The 20,440-nt window shown below is 41.3% G+C and overlaps 1 protein-coding gene across 2 annotated transcripts in view; it reads right to left on the reverse strand.

Annotated features, from left to right (window-relative positions):
* The window catches only part of CSMD1 (CUB and Sushi multiple domains 1), a 2,022,422-nt gene that overhangs the window by 129,540 nt on the left and 1,872,442 nt on the right, over positions 1–20,440 (reverse strand). For both annotated transcript variants that reach the window (XM_043557450.1, XM_043557440.1), the window contains exons 48-49: positions 16,093–16,239; positions 10,808–10,996 (exon numbers count right to left, since the gene is read on the reverse strand). In XM_043557450.1, coding sequence (XP_043413385.1) covers positions 10,808–10,996; positions 16,093–16,239 — 336 coding nt within the window. The remainder of the gene's footprint in view (positions 1–10,807; positions 10,997–16,092; positions 16,240–20,440) is intronic.

Here is a 20,440-nt window from a genome sequence, read left to right on the forward strand (position 1 = left end):
AACAATGACGTGCTCGATATCTTTTTTTTTTTTTTTTAATTTTTTTTTTCAACGTTTATTCATTTCTGCGACAGAGAGAGACAGAGCATGAACGGGGGAGGGGCAGAGAGAGAGGGAGACACAGAATCGGAAACAGGCTCCAGGCTCTGAGCCATCAGCCCAGAGCCTGACGCGGGGCTCGAACCCACGGACCGCGAGATCGTGACCTGGCTGAAGTCGGACGCCCAACCGACTGCGCCACCCAGGCGCCCCCCGATATCTTGAATGAATGCAACTGTGGCACCCTTGCTGATAAGGGTAGGACTCAGTCTCCCTGGAGCGCCAGCCTGGACTGGGGCACGGCGTTCCCACAGCCACCCGGCAGGCAGTGCATCAGAACTGGCCCCGCGAGCCTCCTTCCCTCCCGGGGCCCATATGCAGTGAGTCATATCGCAAGACTCCCAGCAAAGGAAACCAAAATACAGGTCGTGGCAGACGCCTCTTCCCAACCCTTGACGTGCTCTGCCAAGAAGACAGTTAACCTGTTTCCTCACAGACCTATTTCCACCGTATTTCCAAGGACTCGACCACTGCCCCGCACACCGTGCAGACTTCTAGGCCCCCTGAATCCCAGACAAGACTCTGTCCCACCTGCCGCCAGGCGACTACAAGACCCGTCTTTCTAAAATGCAGGTATGACTGGACCTTGTGATCAGAGCCCACAGCTCTCCAATACATTGGCATCAACCGCAGGAGAGGCCGTGAAAGCCACAGAAACTTGCAGGCAGGGCCTTCCGCGTGGGGCCCTGCCTGCCGCTCCATGTTTTCGTCACTCCCTGCAAATTCCAACCCGCGTGTCCAGTGACGGGAAAAATATCCCTGGTCTTCGCTACGACTTCTACTCAGTGCACATCTGCTCTCGCTGAATGCCACACTGAACTGTACTTACTGACTCCCAAATCTGTGTCTCCCGCTGGACCATCAGAGATTAAAGGGTTGGGAATGTGCCTCGGTACGGGCAGTGCCTAATCCAGAGACACGTTTGGGTTGAACTGGAAGTGGGTGTAGAGTCCTTAATACTTGTCTTAGGTTTTACTCCTGCCATCTATGACCCGGAGCTACAAACACAGTCGTGATGAGCGTCACTCTGCGTCTGTCTGAAAACAGACATGTCACGAGTTGTATACTCATTGTGTAAACATATATAGCATGACTATGTATCTACTTCAATTTCTAAGAGCGTGTTTGAAAGTTCTGTAGTTTCTGGAGGTAAAAACGTGTACCTTTATGCTTGTGCAAGTTGTTTTCCTGTATAGAATTCAGAGCATTTTAAAGAAAAAGCTCACCCAGTCTTTAACTTCATGATCTACAGTGATGAACTGTCAACAATTCAGGATTGTTAGATGGCGATAATCCACCTCTATATTAACTCTCTTTGGACCAAAATATTAGTTTAAAAAAAAAAACAACAAAACTTGAAATTATCCTCAATTATCATAAAACTGAAAGTGAAAATTTCTCTAAATAGAATATATTTCCCACTGTAAATTTAAATTATAAATAAATAAAAATACCAACAACCAAGTAGAAAATAGGTTTCCCTTAGTATTTGTATTTTAACACTGAAGGAAAATCCCAATAAATGTAGGATAATCTTGTGTTTTATTTTTCAAATATTTTCAAATTTAGCCTAAAACAATCTTTTTGATGTTACAATTGTTGGTAAGTTTTCTCTGATCCTACTTTTTAGAGGCATCCATCTAAAAAGATTTCTATATGCACCTGAAGGAGGATGCTGTCTAATTAACGATATATAACTTAGGTCATGATATATGTGATGGTAATTGCCATAATTTATCAATCTCTTTTCATGGTTAGGCTGTGATTCTCTTGAAGGGAGGAAACATTCATTTTGTTTCCTTACAGTCGAGCACAAACAAATACTCAACATTTATGGGTGGATAGGAGACTCCTCTTAGCCTAACACAGAAAAGAGTAGACGATTTAATATGTGAGAGGAATAATCCACAAAGTCTCCGCCTGACTAGACGAAAAACAAGCCAATGGCTTTCTATGAAGTCAGGTGAGTGTTTATACTATGTGAAAGTTTTACACTCTACAAGCAACAAAAGGAAAGGGAATAATTAATGCTGAACACATCAGATTGGACCCTCTTAAATACTGTTAACAATTACACACTTATGTCTCCGATTAAATTCACCTAAATCAACTCTAATGGCCCTTGAATCATGAGTCAACGACCTTTAGGGTAGAAAATGCCAATATATGTTACAAAGCTTACTCTATTCAAAATTTTATGATCCTTTCTCAATGGCCTTCATTTAACTGTAAAATCATTTCTACTATTTATTTTAAAGATTTAATTTTATTTTTAAATGATAAAAATGCTATGTAATTGTACTGCATCATTTAAATGTCTTTCAAAAAGCTTTCTTTTTTTTTAAAGTTTATTTATTTTGAAAGAAAGGGTGCATGAGTGTGAGTGGGGTAAGGGCAGGTAGAGAGAGAGAGAGAGAGAGAGAGAGAGAGAGAATCCCAAGTAGGCTCCATACTCAACGCAGGGCTTGAACCCATGAACCGAGAGGTCATGACCTGAGCCAAAACCAAGAGTCGGATGCTTAACCAACCAAGCCACCCAGGTGCCCCTCAAAAATCATACTTTCTACCATGGTTTTTATTTTTAAATATTACAGCCTCACATATGATGACAATATATTGTATGTTATTATAATTAAGGTGCTATTTTGCACAAATTTTAGATACCTATGACTAAAAGATAAAAGATGCTTCCAGAGTAAATGAAATCAAATACCAAAAATATAGACTACCTCTAGAACTGGTGCCCGCAAGACTTTTCACAATAGAAGTCCTTTCAGCAGAAAACAATTTGATTCCAACGCTGAAGTTTGGGCAGAAGGTCTGGATTCTGGGTCAACATTTTTATGATTATTGAGAAGTCACATTACCTTTTATGTGTTTCAGTTCCAAATACTTTAACACAAGTAAAGTGCAGGAGATTATTCTTAAGTGCCCTCCAGGTTTTCGAAGTCATCGTTTAGGAAGAAAGACCACAATCCTACTGACTGCCTGGTTAACAGAAGACTTAATAAAAAGTGTAGAGAAGATGGCGGCTTAGGAGGACGCTGGGCTCACCGCATGTCATGCTGATCACTTAGATTCCATCTACACCTGCCTAAATAACCCAGAAAACCGCCAGAGGATTAGCAGAACAGAGTCGCCGGAGCCAAACGCAGACGAGAGGCCCACGGAAGAGGGTAGGAAGGGCGGCGAGGCGGTGCGCGCTCCACGGACTGGCGGGAGGGAGCCGGGGCGGAGGGGCGGCTCGCCGGCCAAGCAGAGCCCCCGAGTCGGGCTTGCAAAAGCGGAGGGGCCGGGCGGACTGTGTTCCGACAGCAAGCGCGACTTAGCGTCTGGGAGGTCAGAAATTAACAGCTCTGCTCGGAAAGCGGGAAGACTGGAGGACAAAGGGAGGGAGAGCTGCTGAGCCCCCTGACAACAGAGCTCAGTTTGGTGGGGAACAAAGGCGCTCGCCAGCGCCATTTCCCCCGCCCATCCCCCAGCCGAAATCCCAAAGGGAACCGGTTCCTGCCAGGGAACTTGCTCGCTCCGCGCAAACACCCAACTCTGCGCTTCTGCGGAGCCAAACCTCCGGCAGCGGATCTGACTCCCTCCCGCTGCCACAGGGCCCCTCCTGAAGTGGATCACCTAAGGAGAAGCGATCTAAGCCTGCCCCTCCTGCCCCCGAGCACCTTGCCTACCCGCCCCAGCTAATACGCCAGATCCCCAGCATCACAAGCCTGGCAGGGTGCAAGTAGCCCAGACGAGCCACACCACCCCACAGTGAATCCCGCCCCTAGGAGAGGGGAAGAGAAGGCACACACCAGTCTGACGGTGGCCCCAGCGGTGGGCTGGGGGCAGACATCAGGTCTGACTGCGGCCCCGCCCACCAACTCCAGGTATACACCACAGCACAGGGGAAGTGCCCTGCAGGTCCTCACCACGCCAGGGACTATCCAAAATGACCAAGCGGAAGAACTCCCCTCAGAAGAATCTCCAGGAAATAACAACAGCTAATGAGCTGATCAAAAAGGATTTAAATAATATAACAGAAAGTGAATTTAGAATAATAGTCATAAAATTAATCGCTGGGCTTGAAAACAGTATACAGGACAGCAGAGAATCTCTTGCTACAGAGATCAAGGGACTAAGGAACAGTCACGAGGAGCTGAAAAATGCTTTAAACGAAATGCATAACAAAATGGAAACCACCACAGCTCGGCTTGAAGAGGCAGAGGAGAGAATAGGTGAACTAGAAGATAAAGTTATGGAAAAAGAGGAAGCTGAGAAAAAGAGAGATAAAAAAATCCAGGAGTATGAGGGGAAAATTAGAGAATTAAGTGATACACTAAAAAGAAATAATATACGCATAATTGGTATCCCAGAGGAGGAAGAGAGAGGGAAAGGTGCTGAAGGGATACTTGAAGAAATCATAGCTGAGAACTTCCCTGAACTGGGGAAGGAAAAAGGCATTGAAATCCAAGAGGCACAGAGAACTCCCTTCAGACGTAACTTGAATCGATCTTCTGCACGACATATCATAGTGAAACTGGCAAAATACAAGGATAAAGAGAAAATTCTGAAAGCAGCAAGGGGTAAACGTGCCCTCACATATAAAGGGAGACCTATAAGACTCGTGACTGATCTCTCTTTTGAAACTTGGCAGGCCAGAAAGAATTGGCAAGAGATTTTCAGGGTGCTAGACAGAAAAAATATGCAGCCAAGAATCCTTTATCCAGCAAGTCTGTCATTTAGAATAGAAGGAGAGATAAAGGTCTTCCCAAACAAACAAAAACTGAAGGAATTTGTCACCACTAAACCAGCCCTACAAGAGATCCTAAGGGGGACCCTGTGAGACAAAGTCCCAGAGACATCACTATAAGCATAAAACATACAGACATCACAATGACTCTAAACCCGTATCTTTCTATAATAACACTGAATGTAAATGGATTAAATGCGCCAACCAAAAGACATAGGGTATCAGAATGGATAAAAAAACAAGACCCATCGATTTGCTGTCTACAAGAGACTCATTTTAGACCTGAGGACACCTTTAGATTGAGAGTGAGGGGATGGAGAACTATTTATCATGCGACTGGAAGCCAAAAGAAAGCTGGAGTAGCCATACTTATATCAGACAAACTAGACTTTAAATTAAAGGCTGTAACAAGAGATGAAGAAGGACATTATATAATAGTTACAGGGTCTATCCATCAGGAAGAGCTAACAATTATCAATGTCTATGCACCGAATACCGGAGCCCCCAAATATATAAAACAATTACTCATAAACATAAGCAACCTTATTGATAAGAATGTGGTAATTGCAGGGGACTTTAATACACCACTTACAGAAATGGATAGATCATCTAGACACACGGTCAATAAAGAAACAAGGGCCCTGAATGAGACATTGGATGAGATGGACTTGACAGATATATTTAGAACTCTGCATCCCAAAGCAACAGAATATACTTTCTTCTCGAGTGCACATGGAACATTCTCCAAGATAGATCATATACTGGGTCACAAAACAGCCCTTCATAAGTTTACAAGAATTGAAATTATACCATGCTTACTTTCAGACCACAATGCCATGAAGCTTGAAATCAACCACAGGAAAAAGTCTGGAAAACCTCCAAAAGCATGGAGGTTAAAGAACACCCTACTAACGAATGAGTGGGTCAACCAGGCAATTAGAGAAGAAATTAAAAAATATATGGAAACAAACGAAAATGAAAATACAACAATCCAAACGCTTTGGGACGCAGCAAAGGCAGTCCTGAGAGGAAAATACATTGCAATCCAGGCCTATCTCAAGAAACAAGAAAAATCCCAAATACAAAATCTAACAGCACACCTAAAGGAACTAGAAGCAGAACAGCAAAGGCAGCCTAAGCCCAGCAGAAGAAGAGAAATAATAAAGATCAGAGCAGAAATAAACAATATAGAAACTAAAAAAACTGTAGAGCAGATCAACGAAACCAAGAGTTGGTTTTTTGAAAAAATAAACAAAATTGACAAACCTCTAGCCAGGCTTCTCAAAAAGAAAAGGGAGATGACCCAAATAGATAAAATCATGAATGAAAATGGAATTATTACAACCAATCCCTCAGAGATACAAACAATTATCAGGGAATACTATGAAAACTTATATGCCAACAAATTGGACAACCTGGAAGAAATGGACGAATTCCTGAACACCCACACGCTTCCAAAACTCAATCAGGAGGAAATAGAAAGCTTGAACAGACCCATAACCAGCGAAGAAATTGAATCGGTTATCAAAAATCTCCCAACAAATAAGAGTCCAGGACCAGATGGCTTCCCAGGGGAGTTCTACCAGACGTTTAAAGCAGAGATAATACCTATCCTTCTCAAGCTATTCCAAGAAATAGAAAGGGAAGGAAAACTTCCAGACTCATTCTATGAAGCCAGTATTACTTTGATTCCTAAACCAGACAGAGACCCAGTCAAAAAAGAGAACTACAGGCCAATATCCCTGATGAATATGGATGCAAAAATTCTCAATAAGATACTAGCAAATCGAATTCAACGGCATATAAAAAGAATTATTCACCATGATCAAGTGGGATTCATTCCTGGGATGCAGGGCTGGTTCAACATTCGCAAATCAATCAACGTGATACATCACATTAACAAAAAAAGAGAGAAGAACCATATGATCCTGTCAATCGATGCAGAAAAGGCCTTCGACAAAATCCAGCACCCTTTCTTAATAAAAACCCTTGAGAAAGTCGGGATAGAAGGAACATACTTAAAGATCATAAAAGCCATTTATGAAAAGCCCACAGCTAACATCATCCTCAACGGGGAAAAACTGAAAGCTTTTTCCCTGAGATCAGGAACACGACAAGGATGCCCACTCTCACCGCTGCTGTTTAACATAGTGCTGGAAGTTCTAGCATCAGCAATCAGACAACAAAAGGAAATCAAAGGCATCAAAATTGGCAAAGATGAAGTCAAGCTTTCGCTTTTTGCAGATGACATGATATTATACATGGAAAATCCGATAGACTCCACCAAAAGTCTGCTAGAACTGATACAGGAATTCAGCAAAGTTGCAGGATACAAAATCAATGTACAGAAATCAGTTGCATTCTTATACACTAACAATGAAGCAACAGAAAGACAAATAAAGAAACTGATCCCATTCACAATTGCACCAAGAAGCATAAAATACCTAGGAATAAATCTAACCAAAGATGTAAAGGATCTGTATGCTGAAAACTATAGAAAGCTTCTGAAGGAAATTGAAGAAGATTTAAAGAAATGGAAAGACATTCCCTGCTCATGGATTGGAAAAATAAATATTGTCAAAATGTCAATACTACCCAAAGCTATCTACACATTCAATGCAATCCCAATCAAAATTGCACCAGCATTCTTCTCGAAACTAGAACAAGCAATCCTAAAATTCATATGGAACCACAAAAGGCCCCGAATAGCCAAAGGAATTTTGAAGAAGAAGACCAAAGCAGGAGGCATCACAATCCCAGACTTTAGCCTCTACTACAAAGCTGTCATCATCAAGACAGCATGGTATTGGCACCAAAACAGACACATAGACCAATGGAATAGAATAGAAACCCCAGAACTAGACCCACAAACGTATGGCCAACTCATCTTTGACAAAGCAGGAAAGAACATCCAATGGAAAAAAGACAGCCTCTTTAACAAATGGTGCTGGGAGAACTGGACAGCAACATGCAGAAGGTTGAAACTAGACCACTTTCTCACACCATTCACAAAAATAAACTCAAAATGGATAAAGGACCTGAATGTGAGACAGGAAACCATCAAAACCTTAGAGGAGAAAGCAGGAAAAGACCTCTCTGACCTCAGCCGTAGCAATCTCTTACTCGACACATCCCCAAAGGCAAGGGAATTAAAAGCAAAAGTGAATTACTGGGACCTTATGAAGATAAAAAGCTTCTGCACAGCAAAGGAAACAACCAACAAAACTAAAAGGCAACCAACGGAATGGGAAAAGATATTCGCAAATGACATATCGGACAAAGGGCTAGTATCCAAAATCTATAAAGAGCTCACCAAACTCCACACCCGAAAAACAAATAACCCAGTGAAGAAATGGGCAGAAAACATGAATAGACACTTCTCTAAAGAAGACATCCGGATGGCCAACAGGCACATGAAAAGATGTTCAGCGTCGCTCCTTATCAGGGAAATACAAATCAAAACCACACTCAGGTATCACCTCACGCCAGTCAGAGTGGCCAAAATGAACAAATCAGGAGACTATAGATGCTGGAGAGGATGTGGAGAAACGGGAACCCTCTTGCACTGTTGGTGGGAATGCAAATTGGTGCAGCCGCTCTGGAAAGCAGTGTGGAGGTTCCTCAGAAAATTAAAAATAGACCTACCCTATGACCCAGCAATAGCACTGCTAGGAATTTATCCAAGGGATACAGGAGCACTGATGCATAGGGCCACTTGTACACCAATGTTCATAGCAGCACTCTCAACAATAGCCAAATTATGGAAAGAGCCTAAATGTCCATCAACTGATGAATGGATAAAGAAATTGTGGTTTATATACACAATGGAATATTACGTGGCAATGAGAAAAAATGAAATATGGCCTTTTGTAGCAACGTGGATGGAACTGGAGAGTGTGATGCTAAGTGAAATAAGCCATACAGAGAAAGACAGATACCATATGGTCTCGCTCTTATGTGGATCCTGAGAAACATAACAGGAACCCATGGGGGAGGGGAAGGAAAAAAAAAAAAAAAGAGGTTAGAATGGGAGAGAGCCAAAGCATAAGAGACTGTTAAAAACTGAGAACAAACTGAGGGTTGATGGGGGGTGGGAGGGAGGAGAGGGTGGGTGATGGGTATTGAGGAGGGCACCTGTTGGGATGAGCACTGGGTGTTGTATGGAAACCAATTTGTCAATAAATTTCAGAAAAAAAAAAAAAAAAGTGTAGAAAACTGGATTTGTGGGAGGAAGATGATACTTCATGGAGACATGTTATGATCTGAGAATGCAATCACTTGGGGCCTTGATCTCCCAGAAGAAATCTCAAGGAAGACGATCTGATTTCCCACCACCAAGTGCGTTGTGGGATTCCAACAGCCCACACCGCAGCATCATCGCGTCTGGGTCCTGCACAACGCAAGCAACACACAGCACGATCACCTTCACTCAGGTCCCTCAGCCCAAACAGCACGTATTCCCGAAGGATCTGGTCTCTGGTGCCCTGTTTCTGCATCATTTAATTCAGCCTCGAACAGTTCCGCTGAGGGAGGAAACGGAAGCCGGAGAGAGAGGTCATGGCGTATCAGCAAAACAGCCTGCAGACACTGTCCTCTTCCTGTCGGCCATTCGTGGCTGGAGCAGCCACGTGTCCAGCCGCACAGGGGTTTCCAGAAGTCCTCACAGAGCAGGAAGATGGACGCGCCCAGGCCTGGGGTGTCGCCCCTCCCGTGTCCCTCTCACCACACCAAGGTCTCTCCCCCTGCCTTTGAGTGCTGTTTACTTTGACGGCAGCTTCCACCTGGGCTCCCCTTTGTGACTCAGACTCTAGAGGTCCTGATTCTGGAATTTCTGCCCATGCTGATCCACCCCTCCCTTCCTTGTCCACTTTGGGGGTTCAGGCACGACTATCGCCACGTGCATTCTTTCCCTGTGCTAATGACACATAGCCCCCCAGGGCTACACTCTGGGCAATAGAATCTGTGTCACAGACAGAGTAACAGAGCATTTAAAGAAAATGAGAATGACTTCTTTTGAAAGAAAAAAAAATACTCTTTAAAAAATAGAAAGAAAGAAAGAGAAAGTACTCTTTTAAAGAACCAAATCATCATTCCTAATGAAAGAAGCCGTTAGAACTTTGTGTGTGTCTTATATTTACGAAGAATTTCAGTAGCTAGAACATGAGTAATGCAAGCTGAGTGTCTGATTAACTCCTTGTGGTCAAGGACACATATATTTAGTGTGATAAATATCCATTATTGTCTCACAGAGCAATACCAGAAAGTCTAATATCTATGAAAAAAAAAAACAGAAAAAAGGAAACCAATATGAGGCCCCATTCATAAATCATAATTAGCTCTCAAAGACCAATATATTTCGTTATGAATATAAATCTCGATAAGACAAAACTATGAAAATTTCATGACTTCAAAGCCTTCAATTAAAATGAAAATGACTTGTTTGAAATTTGATTTTTATGCGTACGACAGATAAAATACCAAAAAAGGCATGAAATATTGAAATCAACTTTAATAAGCCCTAAATTCAAATGACCAAAAGAAAATGAAATATACGGCATATGGCTCAACGAATGGGTTTTTAATCTAAATTTTTTAAAAAGGGGGCTTTAGTAATTGATTTTTTAATTAATACAACTGTCAAGAAAAACTCTTTTGAATCTCAATTGAATAACGTATTTTTTACTTCAAAATGCGGTACGAGTAAGGATGAGGATAACTCTACGCAGCATCTAGTGACTGTTCAACCGTCCTCTGAACTCGGGCTGGAAAAAGCTAAATCAAGCCTAGTGTAAATGTCAGAAATGTTTGCCTGGTCCGTGGAAAGTTTAATTTGTACTTCTATGAACCCATATTCCATTCTTCCTTACCTTTTAGCCATAGTCGCCGCTTCAGCAACCGTCAAAATGTGGTGAAAATAAGACCACTAAATTTAATTTGAGTTGGGGGAAGAAAAAGCACATCTCTTACCCTGGCAGAGCGGGGCGAGAGAATCCCACTGATACATGCCAACTGGGTTCCGTCTACAGGTCGCGTTGCTGTGGCCGATCATGCGATACCCAGGCTTGCAGAAATAATGCACTTGACTTCCAACCGCCCCCGTGGTCCTGTTGAAAATGCCTCCATTCTTCGGAGTGTGGGTCAGGCTGCAGTAGGGTGCTAGGGACACACAAACACACACAGATGTAAACAGATACATAGGCACTGCTGCAGTTCCCTCGGTGAGAGCGATATACACGAGGTATCTTTATTGTTTAAGTACCGGGAAATCAGCACCAATATGTCGACTTGGTCTAAAACACATCCCCAGATACCAAAGTCTGGCAAGGGTAAGGGTCTCATTCGTTGGCTGTGGGAATACAAAATGGCCACTTCAGAAGATGGTGGCAGTTCCTTACAAAACTAAAATTCTCTCGCTCAGAGAACTTAAAAATGTATGTGCACACATCCAAAAAACCCTACACATAAATGTTTACAGCAGCTTGATTCATAATTGCTGGAACTTGGAAGCAACCAAGGGGCCCTTCAGTAGGTGACAGATAAATAAACTGCGGTCCATCCGGACAATGGAATATTCTTCAGCAAAAAGAAATGAACCGTCAAGCCATGAAGAGACATGAAGGAACCTTAAATGTGTATCACTCCGTGAAAGAAGCCAGTTTGAAAAGGCTACATACTGTGTGATCCCAACTATATGATCATCTGGAAAAGGCAAAATTGGAGAGAGACGCTAAAGAGTCAGTGGTTGCCAAGGGCCAAAGAGCGGGATGTATAAACAAGTGGAGAGTAGAAGATTTTTAGGGCAGTGAGACTACCATGTATGACACTGTAATGATGGATACACTCCAGGATACATTGGTCCACACCCACAGAACGTACAACACCAAGGGTGACCCTAACGTAAACCACGGACTCTGGGTGATAATGACATGTGGGCGTAGGTTCACTAATTATAACAAATGCACCATGTGGTGGGGATGTTGATAACGGGGGAGGCCTGCGTTGTGCTTGTAGGGGTAGGGGGTAGGTACGTGGGAAATGTCTGTATCATTTCCTCGGTTTTGCTATGTTATGAACCTAAAACTACTCTGAAAAAATAAAGTCTAAAAAAACAAACAAAAACAAACAACAATGACAACAAAAACACAACAAATTCCCCAAAGCCCAGAGCCAAGGTTCGATCTCTTATTTTGAAGTTTAGATTGCGTGCAATTGCTACCCAGAGTGAAGGGAGATCTCGACTTTCCGGCTAACATATTGTAAGGAAATACATGGAAAAATCAAGCTGAATTCCCTCACTCATCCTTTTAAAGCTAACCCACTTAAATAAGCTTACTGACCACCAGAATTAGAAATGGTAAGGTCCAGTACTGGCCACCTTACGTGAAACAAAACAATTCTCAAAAAAAAAAAAAAGGAAAAGTATCCTTAAAATGGAGAAAATAGAAGGTTGTAACATTCTGCAATTACAGCCATTAACTTTTTCCTTGTCACTGTGGCTAAGTGGGTCTTGCGCATTGCACGGTGACGTAGACATTAAGCCTCTTTCTAGCATATTCTAACATATGGGATTCGAATACAATCTGAAGAAAATGCACTACCCCAGGTCAATAAAAATCTTACAAGAGCCTTAATCACCGCCTTTGAAGGAACTTTTTAAAAATGGAGGACAAGCATTTGTTAAAACAAAACAGTCTTACCTACACAGAACATAACATTTCAAAGGCTGAAGACTGACATCTTATTTATTCATTTAGAGAAAGAATGTGTTCTTACTCTTACAAGACCAGTTTCGTTGCGGCACATAATCCTACTAAGTCCCTTCAGATAAATTAAAACAATAAAATAAAGAAAGTAGTGAAGTTCTGGAAATGTGTTTCCTTTTGAGAGAAGAGGTTTAAATGTCCTCCTTCCCTGTGGGGGTTCCATAAAGAACACACATACAGGTCTGAATGCTTAATGTTGAACCTTTCCCTGGAAATAAATTCAGAAGCAACTTTTTGAAGGTTTTATATCACAGCGTTGCCCAGAAGCAATGTCTATGTGTCCAACCATGGTCCTGTGAGAAGCATCCTCAGAGAATATTCTCAGCTGGATGATCGTCTGAAATACCATTTCATTTTTTTTAAATGGACTCTTTTTCATTAAGTTAAAATTCACTAACTATTGTGAGAAACTTGTGATTCACTGCCCTATTTGCCATGCCGTTTTCCATGTCCTCCGTCGACACTAAATTTTGTAAGTTTTGAATCAACAGAGATGTTTATTTTAGAAAAGGAATAAGGCACCCTGGCCTTCAGCTGCAAAACCAAAACAAAACAAAACAAAAAGATAATTTATAGGAAGAAGGAGCAGACTGTAAAACCCTGTTCCAACGGTAGAGATGAGATAACATCTGAAATGTCCCTGAGGGACAGGGAGACCTCAGAATTCATTGCATATTACCTGTGATTTTTGTCATAGTTCATTCTGTTAAGGGATATAATGCGCAAGGTTGTCTAACTCCGTAGAGTCTGAAAACTGTCCATTTTCTCTTCTCTTTACTATGTTTTTTTTCTATTGCCAGACTCTCAAAATATCTCCTTTCCTCACTCACCTAGAACAAGATATGGAGGGGCCCCGGGGCAGTGGGCGGGGGGTGTAGAGCACCGAAAAGGGAAAGATTTGGGAATGAGGCCCTGCCTGTTTGATTCCTGGATATAGAAAGACATAATGTTCAATCACCAAACTCTGCTGGAAAATTAGGGAGGCATCCACTATGGGTGAAGACGGCAAGCTAGATATCTGGGGCTTCTGGCTACATGAGAACCCAGTGTGCATCTTTATCCCAACAAGACGCTCACATGCTTCATTTAGTACAGAAGGCCCATTATTAACTGTGCACGGATGCAGCACACCTTACTGCACTGACTAGAGCCACCTTGCACAGCACTTGCTTTGTCCTTTTTACTTTCAGTTTCAAGCTGTGTTGATCACTTGTATTGCTCCTGTGTCTGGATGACCAATACGTCACATGTGTGAGACAGAAGGAGGCTCAAGATACGATGTGTGGTCCTATTACAGGCTGGCGCTCCCCGGCCCATGCTGCTATATTTCAGAGAAACGCTCATGTGATCGATCACTGCTCTAGAACCACTGGTGATGAACCCCTAGCAGAAGTAACTCAATCACCAAATCTGTGAAAATCATCTGTCAGGTGACATACCCACTGACAAAACAAAAAATTTACAGCCTTCTCTGAAATTCTCCATTTGCCTACTCCCCCAACACAGTTTAACAGAGAACTTATGGCTCAATAATGAATTAAAATATCCTTTGAAAGACAGAATTCAAGGTACAGTCCTATCACCATGCTAATAAGCAATCTGCCAGAGATAGGAGACAGGTGATGTTCACTATGATTTCCCCTGCACTGTCCATTTTTGCACATTGGAAATACATTCAGGCAATTCTAAAGGGCTCAGTGTTTAGTTTTCAAAACAAGGAACATGACGAGCACAAATCCTGTCAGTGCCCTAATACTCTCGTAACTCATTCCAGTGGAAGCAATTTCAACGGTGAGCTCTTTGTTAATAAGCATTTGGAGTAACTACTTGGAGAGAAAGGGGGAGAAACGGAGGTCTGGGTGCATTTTATTAAACTTCATAAAGGAAGAGAAAGACTTTCAGGCCCACTGTCCGCACATCAAGAGCCTTTTCAAATCTTGATACTTTTTTACGATTTCATATCTCCCAACAAAAGAGCTGAAATCTTAAACACTACCAAGACTTTTGGGGGCACCTGGGTGGCTCAGTTGGTTAAGTGCCCAACTCTTGACTTCAGCTCAGGTCATAATCTCATGGCTTATGAGCTCAAGCCCCACATTGGGCTCCGTGCTGACAGTGTGGAGCCTGCTTGGGATTCTCTGTCTCTGTCTCTCTCTCTTTCTGCCTCTCCCTGGCTTCCCTGCTCTACTTCTCTAAAAATAAACAGACTTAAAAAAAACCAAACTACTATGACTTTTTGCTCTTCCCCCTTCAGGAGGTTTCTCAGCACTGACCATGTAAAATACCAACATAGGAATCAATAATCCTCTGGTGAATCATCGCTCAATTGAATGCGTCTAACGGGCTTCTTCCTTAGGGAAATGTACCTCAGTTATCACCATGGGATATGGTGGAGTGAGATAGTGAAAAAGGTGTACACTTTTTTCTTAGTAATTAAAATATATGAGGAATTTAAATTGTCTGTCTACTGCTTCGGTAGGACAGTATAAACATTAGGTATTAGGTCATATTACAAGTGTATGCAGGATTTAGTGTACATAAATATATTGACTGACTTAATATGAAAAACATAGGCAGAGAATCATTAAAATACATGGGTAAAGGACAAAATGATTTAAATGTTGACAAATAAATATATATATGCAAACATGTATTAATTTTGTAAGTGTTCATATACATATATATATGTGAATATAGTCTCCAAATATATAGAGATATACAGATATATAATCAGTAAAAAGACATGCTATTAAGAGATTATTACCACTTATAAAACTAGTAGCAATATGAATATCTCTTCCTGTTTGTTTCCTTAGCATTTAACCCTACTTTATTAGGGTTTATATTATAAATATAATATAATTTTTATTTTATAATATTTATAATATTATATATAATATATTATAAATATAAATATAAATATTATATTATAATATTTATAATAATATAAATATAATATAATATAAAATATAATATAAACCCATTAGTTTATATTATATTACTTTATGTTTTAGAGGAAATGCCTTTGCCTTCCCTAATTCAATTCAAGGGTTTATGATTTTAGCAATAATCTTTAAAATATCACTCAACAAGGGGTGCCTGTGTGGCTTATTCGGTTACATGCCTGGTTTGGGCTCAGGTCACGATATCATGGTTCATGAGTTTGAGCCCCGCATCAGGCTCTCTGCTGTCAGCACAGAGCCTGCTTCGGATCCTCTGTCTCCCCGACTCTCTTCCCCTCCCCCCTCTTAAAAATAAATAAAAATATAAAAACAATATTAATCAATAAATGGTTTGTTTTCCCGACTGTAGTTTAGAGATCTGTCTCTCTCAGAGCGGTTTCCCATCACATTGTTTCTATGGGAGTGAACTGTTCATCTTTGGGGATTAGGTTTACTTTACAAATCTCTAAATTAGTTTTTTTTTTAACTAACGCAGATCACTTGTATTAAAAACACCTTTCTGCTAAACTAAACCTCACTTACTAACCTGTATATCGAATCTTGAATCCTTTCTTACTGGTTGCATGATCGGTGGACCAGCGGAGATATAACTGATTACTCCTGCTTGTAAAATTGGATTGTTCAGTGTGGTTCCCACTTAAGACCACTAACAGAGGACTTTGACCAGAAGAACCTAAATGAAACAGAAAGACAAAAAAAGTTCAGGTACGAGCTAGCACCTACAAAATGCAGACTACCTTTAGCTTTTTGACTAAATTTATGGGTCCAAATGTACAATATACAGCTATTCATTTCCCAAACACAGAGTTTCAAATTAATAAAGCAGAAAATATATTCCCTGATTAAAAAACAAAAAGCAAGAGCCAATCAAAATACTTGCACATTTTTAACACATAACACATAGATCATATGAACCTTGCCTATAAAGTAAGAACGACTGAAATAAAAGTAATTTTTATCATCATTTGTATTGACAGTATGGTAAGTGTACGGGGAAATAGAAACTTTCGTGCCATGATGCAGAAGTAGAATCACTTTGGAGAACAATTTGGTAACATCCAGGAAAACTGAGGATTTACTTATATTTCTATAAACTTCAGCACCTGTGCGCGAGTTTTATTTCCACAGGCAAACCTTTGTTCTGGTATTGTTCTGTATGGGGAAACCTACATCCTAACTAATACTTTGGAATTTTAGAAAAGAATTTAAAGTGCCATGGAAAGGAATGCTATACACATTTGAAATTAAATGAACTAGACAACAGGGATCAGCATAGATGATTCTTTAAACAGCATATTGATGACTAAAGAAATCTATTTGCAGATAAATATGATAGCAATTGTGTAAAAATTCCAAAGTGGACCGAAGATAGAGTATGTGTGTCTGTAGAGAGCTAGGAGATGATATAGATAGAGATACATAGTTAGATGACAGAGAGACAGAGAGACAGAGAGACAGACCGATAGATGGACAGACAGAGGTAGAGCATTAACCATAAAACATGGACAAGCATGTCCCCTCTTCACAATACCGTTTCCTGCTAGGAGAGGTACACGTGGTATTAGATATGGGCGGGGCCCCTAAATTCCTTTTTTTTAAATGTAATTTATTGTCAAATTGGTTTCCATACAGCACCCAGTGCTCATCCCAACAGGTGCCCTCCTCAATGCCCATCACCCACTTTCCCCTCTCCCCCACCCCCATCAACCCTCAGTTTGTTCTCAGTCCTTAAGAGTCTCTTATGGTTTGCCTCCCTCCCTCTCTGTAACTTTTTTTTCCTCCGTCCCCTCCCCCATGGTCTGCTGTTAAGTTTCTCAGGATCCACATAGGAGTGAAAACATATGGTACCTGTCTTTCTCTGCCTGACTTATTTCCCTAAGCATAATGCCCTCCAGTTCCATCCACGTTGCTACAAATGGCCAGATTTCATTCTTTCTCATTGCCAAGTAGTATTCCATTGTGTATATAAACCACAATTTCTTTATCCATTCATCAGTTGATGGACATTTAGGCTTTTTCCACAATTTGGCTATTGTTGAAAGTGCTGCTATAAACATTGGGGTACCAGTGCCCCTGTGCATCAGCACTCCTGTATCCCTTGGGTAAATTCCTAGCAGTGCTAGCTGGGTCATAGGGTAGATCTATTTTTAATTTTTTGAGGAACCTCCACACTGTTTTCCAGAGCGGCTGCACCAGTGTGCATTCCCACCAACAGTGCAAGAGAGTTCCCGTATCTCCACATCCTCTCCAGCATCTGTAGTCTCCCGATTTGTTCATTTCAGCCACTCTGACCGGTGTGAGGTGGTATGTCAGTGTGGTTTTCATTTGTATTTCTCTGATGAGGAGTGACGCTGAGCATCTTTGCACGTGTCTGTTGGCCATCTGGATGTCTCCTTAGAGAAGTGTCTATTCATGTCTTCTGCCCTAAATTTCTTTGTACTCCTTGCCTCTTTAAAAAACCAGAGCCTAAGGTAACTTTGACAAAATCCTAAAATTAATTACATTAAGAAATGAGTCCATATGTGTATTTTTTCACCTTCTTGTACATTTGAAACAATTAATTTTTTTTTAACATTTATTCATTTTTGAGAGACAGAGAGAGACAAAGCATGAGTGGGGAAGGGGAAGAGAGAGAAGGAGACACAGAATCTGAAGCAGGCTCCAGGCTTCGAGCTGTCAGCTCAGAGCCCACCGCGGGACTTGAACTCACGAACTGCAAGATCGTGACCTGAGCCAAAGCTGGACGCTCAACCGACTGTGCCACCCAGGCGCCCCACACATTTGAAATGTTTAAATATTCAAGAAACAAACTTACTATCTAACACATAGTTAATAGAAACAAGTGCAACTAGGTATTTATCCAAGGGATACAGGTATGCTGTTTCGAAGGGGCACATGCACCCCAATGTTTATAGCAGTGTTATCAACAACAGCCAAAGTATGGAGAGAGCCCAAATGTCCATCAAGGGATGAATGGATAAAGAAGAGATGGTATATATATACAATGGAGTATTATTCAGGAATCAAAAAGAATGAAATCTTGCCATTTGCAACTATGTGGATGGAACTAGAGGATATTATGCTAAGAGAAATTAGAGAAAAACAACTATCATATGATTTCGCTCATATGAGGACTTTAATATACAGAACAGATGAACATAAGGGAAGGGAAGCAAAACTAATATAAAAACAGGGAGGGGGACAAAACATGAGAGACTCATAAATACAGAGAACAAACAGAGGGTTACTGGAGGGGTTGTGGGAGGGGGGATGGGCTAAATGGGTAAGGGGCACTAAGGAATCTACTCCTGAAATCATTGTTGCACTATATGCTCACTAACTTGGATGTAAATTTAAAACAATTAATTAAATTAAGAAAAACAGAAACAAGTGCGGTACATTGTCAACCACCATTAGCCCTGCCGCCACGATACTTCCTGAGAGGAACTGCTCTATTGGATACAGAAGCTGTATTCCCACTTCCAGGGAGTCATCGACAACAATCCCTGCTGGTGAACTCACCGCCCCCTCATAGTCTGACATCTCTGGCCCTTCTACATTGAGCGGCCCATTCCCAGGAAGCTCACTACGTACGAGTGGGAGAATGTGGCCCTCGCTGCTAGATGTAGTCCCCATCTCATCAGGTTACGTGACTCACTTTGAGATTTATGCAGCATCTTTATTCGTGCAAAGGGACTGAGAACCTACAACTTCACTTCTTGTGTAACTGCCAATCAGAGCAGTTAAAATTATTAAGAAGAAAAAAAAAACCTGTTATGAACTGAATTGTGTAACCCCAATGTATATGTTGAAGTCCTACCTGCCAGTACCTCAGAAGGTGACTGTGTTTGGAGATAATGACTTCAAAGAGAGAACTTTAAAGTTCAGGAAGGACACTGGAATGAGCCCTAATCTAATCTTATTGAAGTCCAAAGAGGACATGGGGACACAGACAGGCACGGGACGACCAGGGGAGGACCCAGGGAGAGACAGAGGCTATACGCCAAGAAGAGACGCACAGGAGAAACCAGCAGCGCCCCCACCTGGATCCCAGACCTCTCACCTCCAGGACCAGGAGACAATACATTTCTGCTGCTTAAGCCCCCCATCTGTGGTACTTTGTGATGACAGCCTTAGTCATCAAGTAGAAAAACCTAGCACATTAGAGATGAACAGGGCAGTGTTCAGTGTCACTAGAGCAAAGTCGGATCAGATAAAATGCTCCTTCTCAGTTTCCTGGAAGATGTCCCATAAAAGGATGACTGTATTTTAAAATTAAAGAAGACAGTAATGGGTTTGGGTGCTGGCTTTTTGTTGTTGCTGTTTAAAGGGATAATACATATTCTAAAATAAAATGACACTAGGAAATTCATGAAATTTTAACATGTCACTTTGAATGACAGAACTCGAGTCAAGTTTCAGGCATTCTTAATCCAACATCTCATTCTTCCTCATTTTCTATCGGTTCTTCCTTCCTAACATGTAACAAGCTTTCTCAAGGAGTCTTCTTTAAAAAGTCACCTCCACAATCAGCACGTGGAGAAGAACACAGAGCCACAAGGGAGAGCAGCAGTTTCCGTCACCAACATGGAAATGATGAAGGGTTTTACCAGTGAACACACCAATCTTTATGTTGACACCTTTCTCAGTTGTGTTCTACAATGATTAAATCTTTTTATTTATTTCTTTAATTGAGGAATATCCATTATTGGAGCCACAGAAAGTAATATACTCCTGGGATAATGAAGCTTAAAATCAATATATTCAGCATATTTTTCACAACTCATGAGCCATAAAAGAGCCACTATCTTACAGAAGAAAGAGAGAGGGAAATAGAGATACAGAGAGATGCACTAAATATGACATTCAATGCA

The sequence above is a fragment of the Prionailurus bengalensis genome, chromosome B1, assembly GCF_016509475.1.
Source record: "Prionailurus bengalensis isolate Pbe53 chromosome B1, Fcat_Pben_1.1_paternal_pri, whole genome shotgun sequence".
NCBI lineage: Eukaryota > Metazoa > Chordata > Mammalia > Carnivora > Felidae > Prionailurus > Prionailurus bengalensis.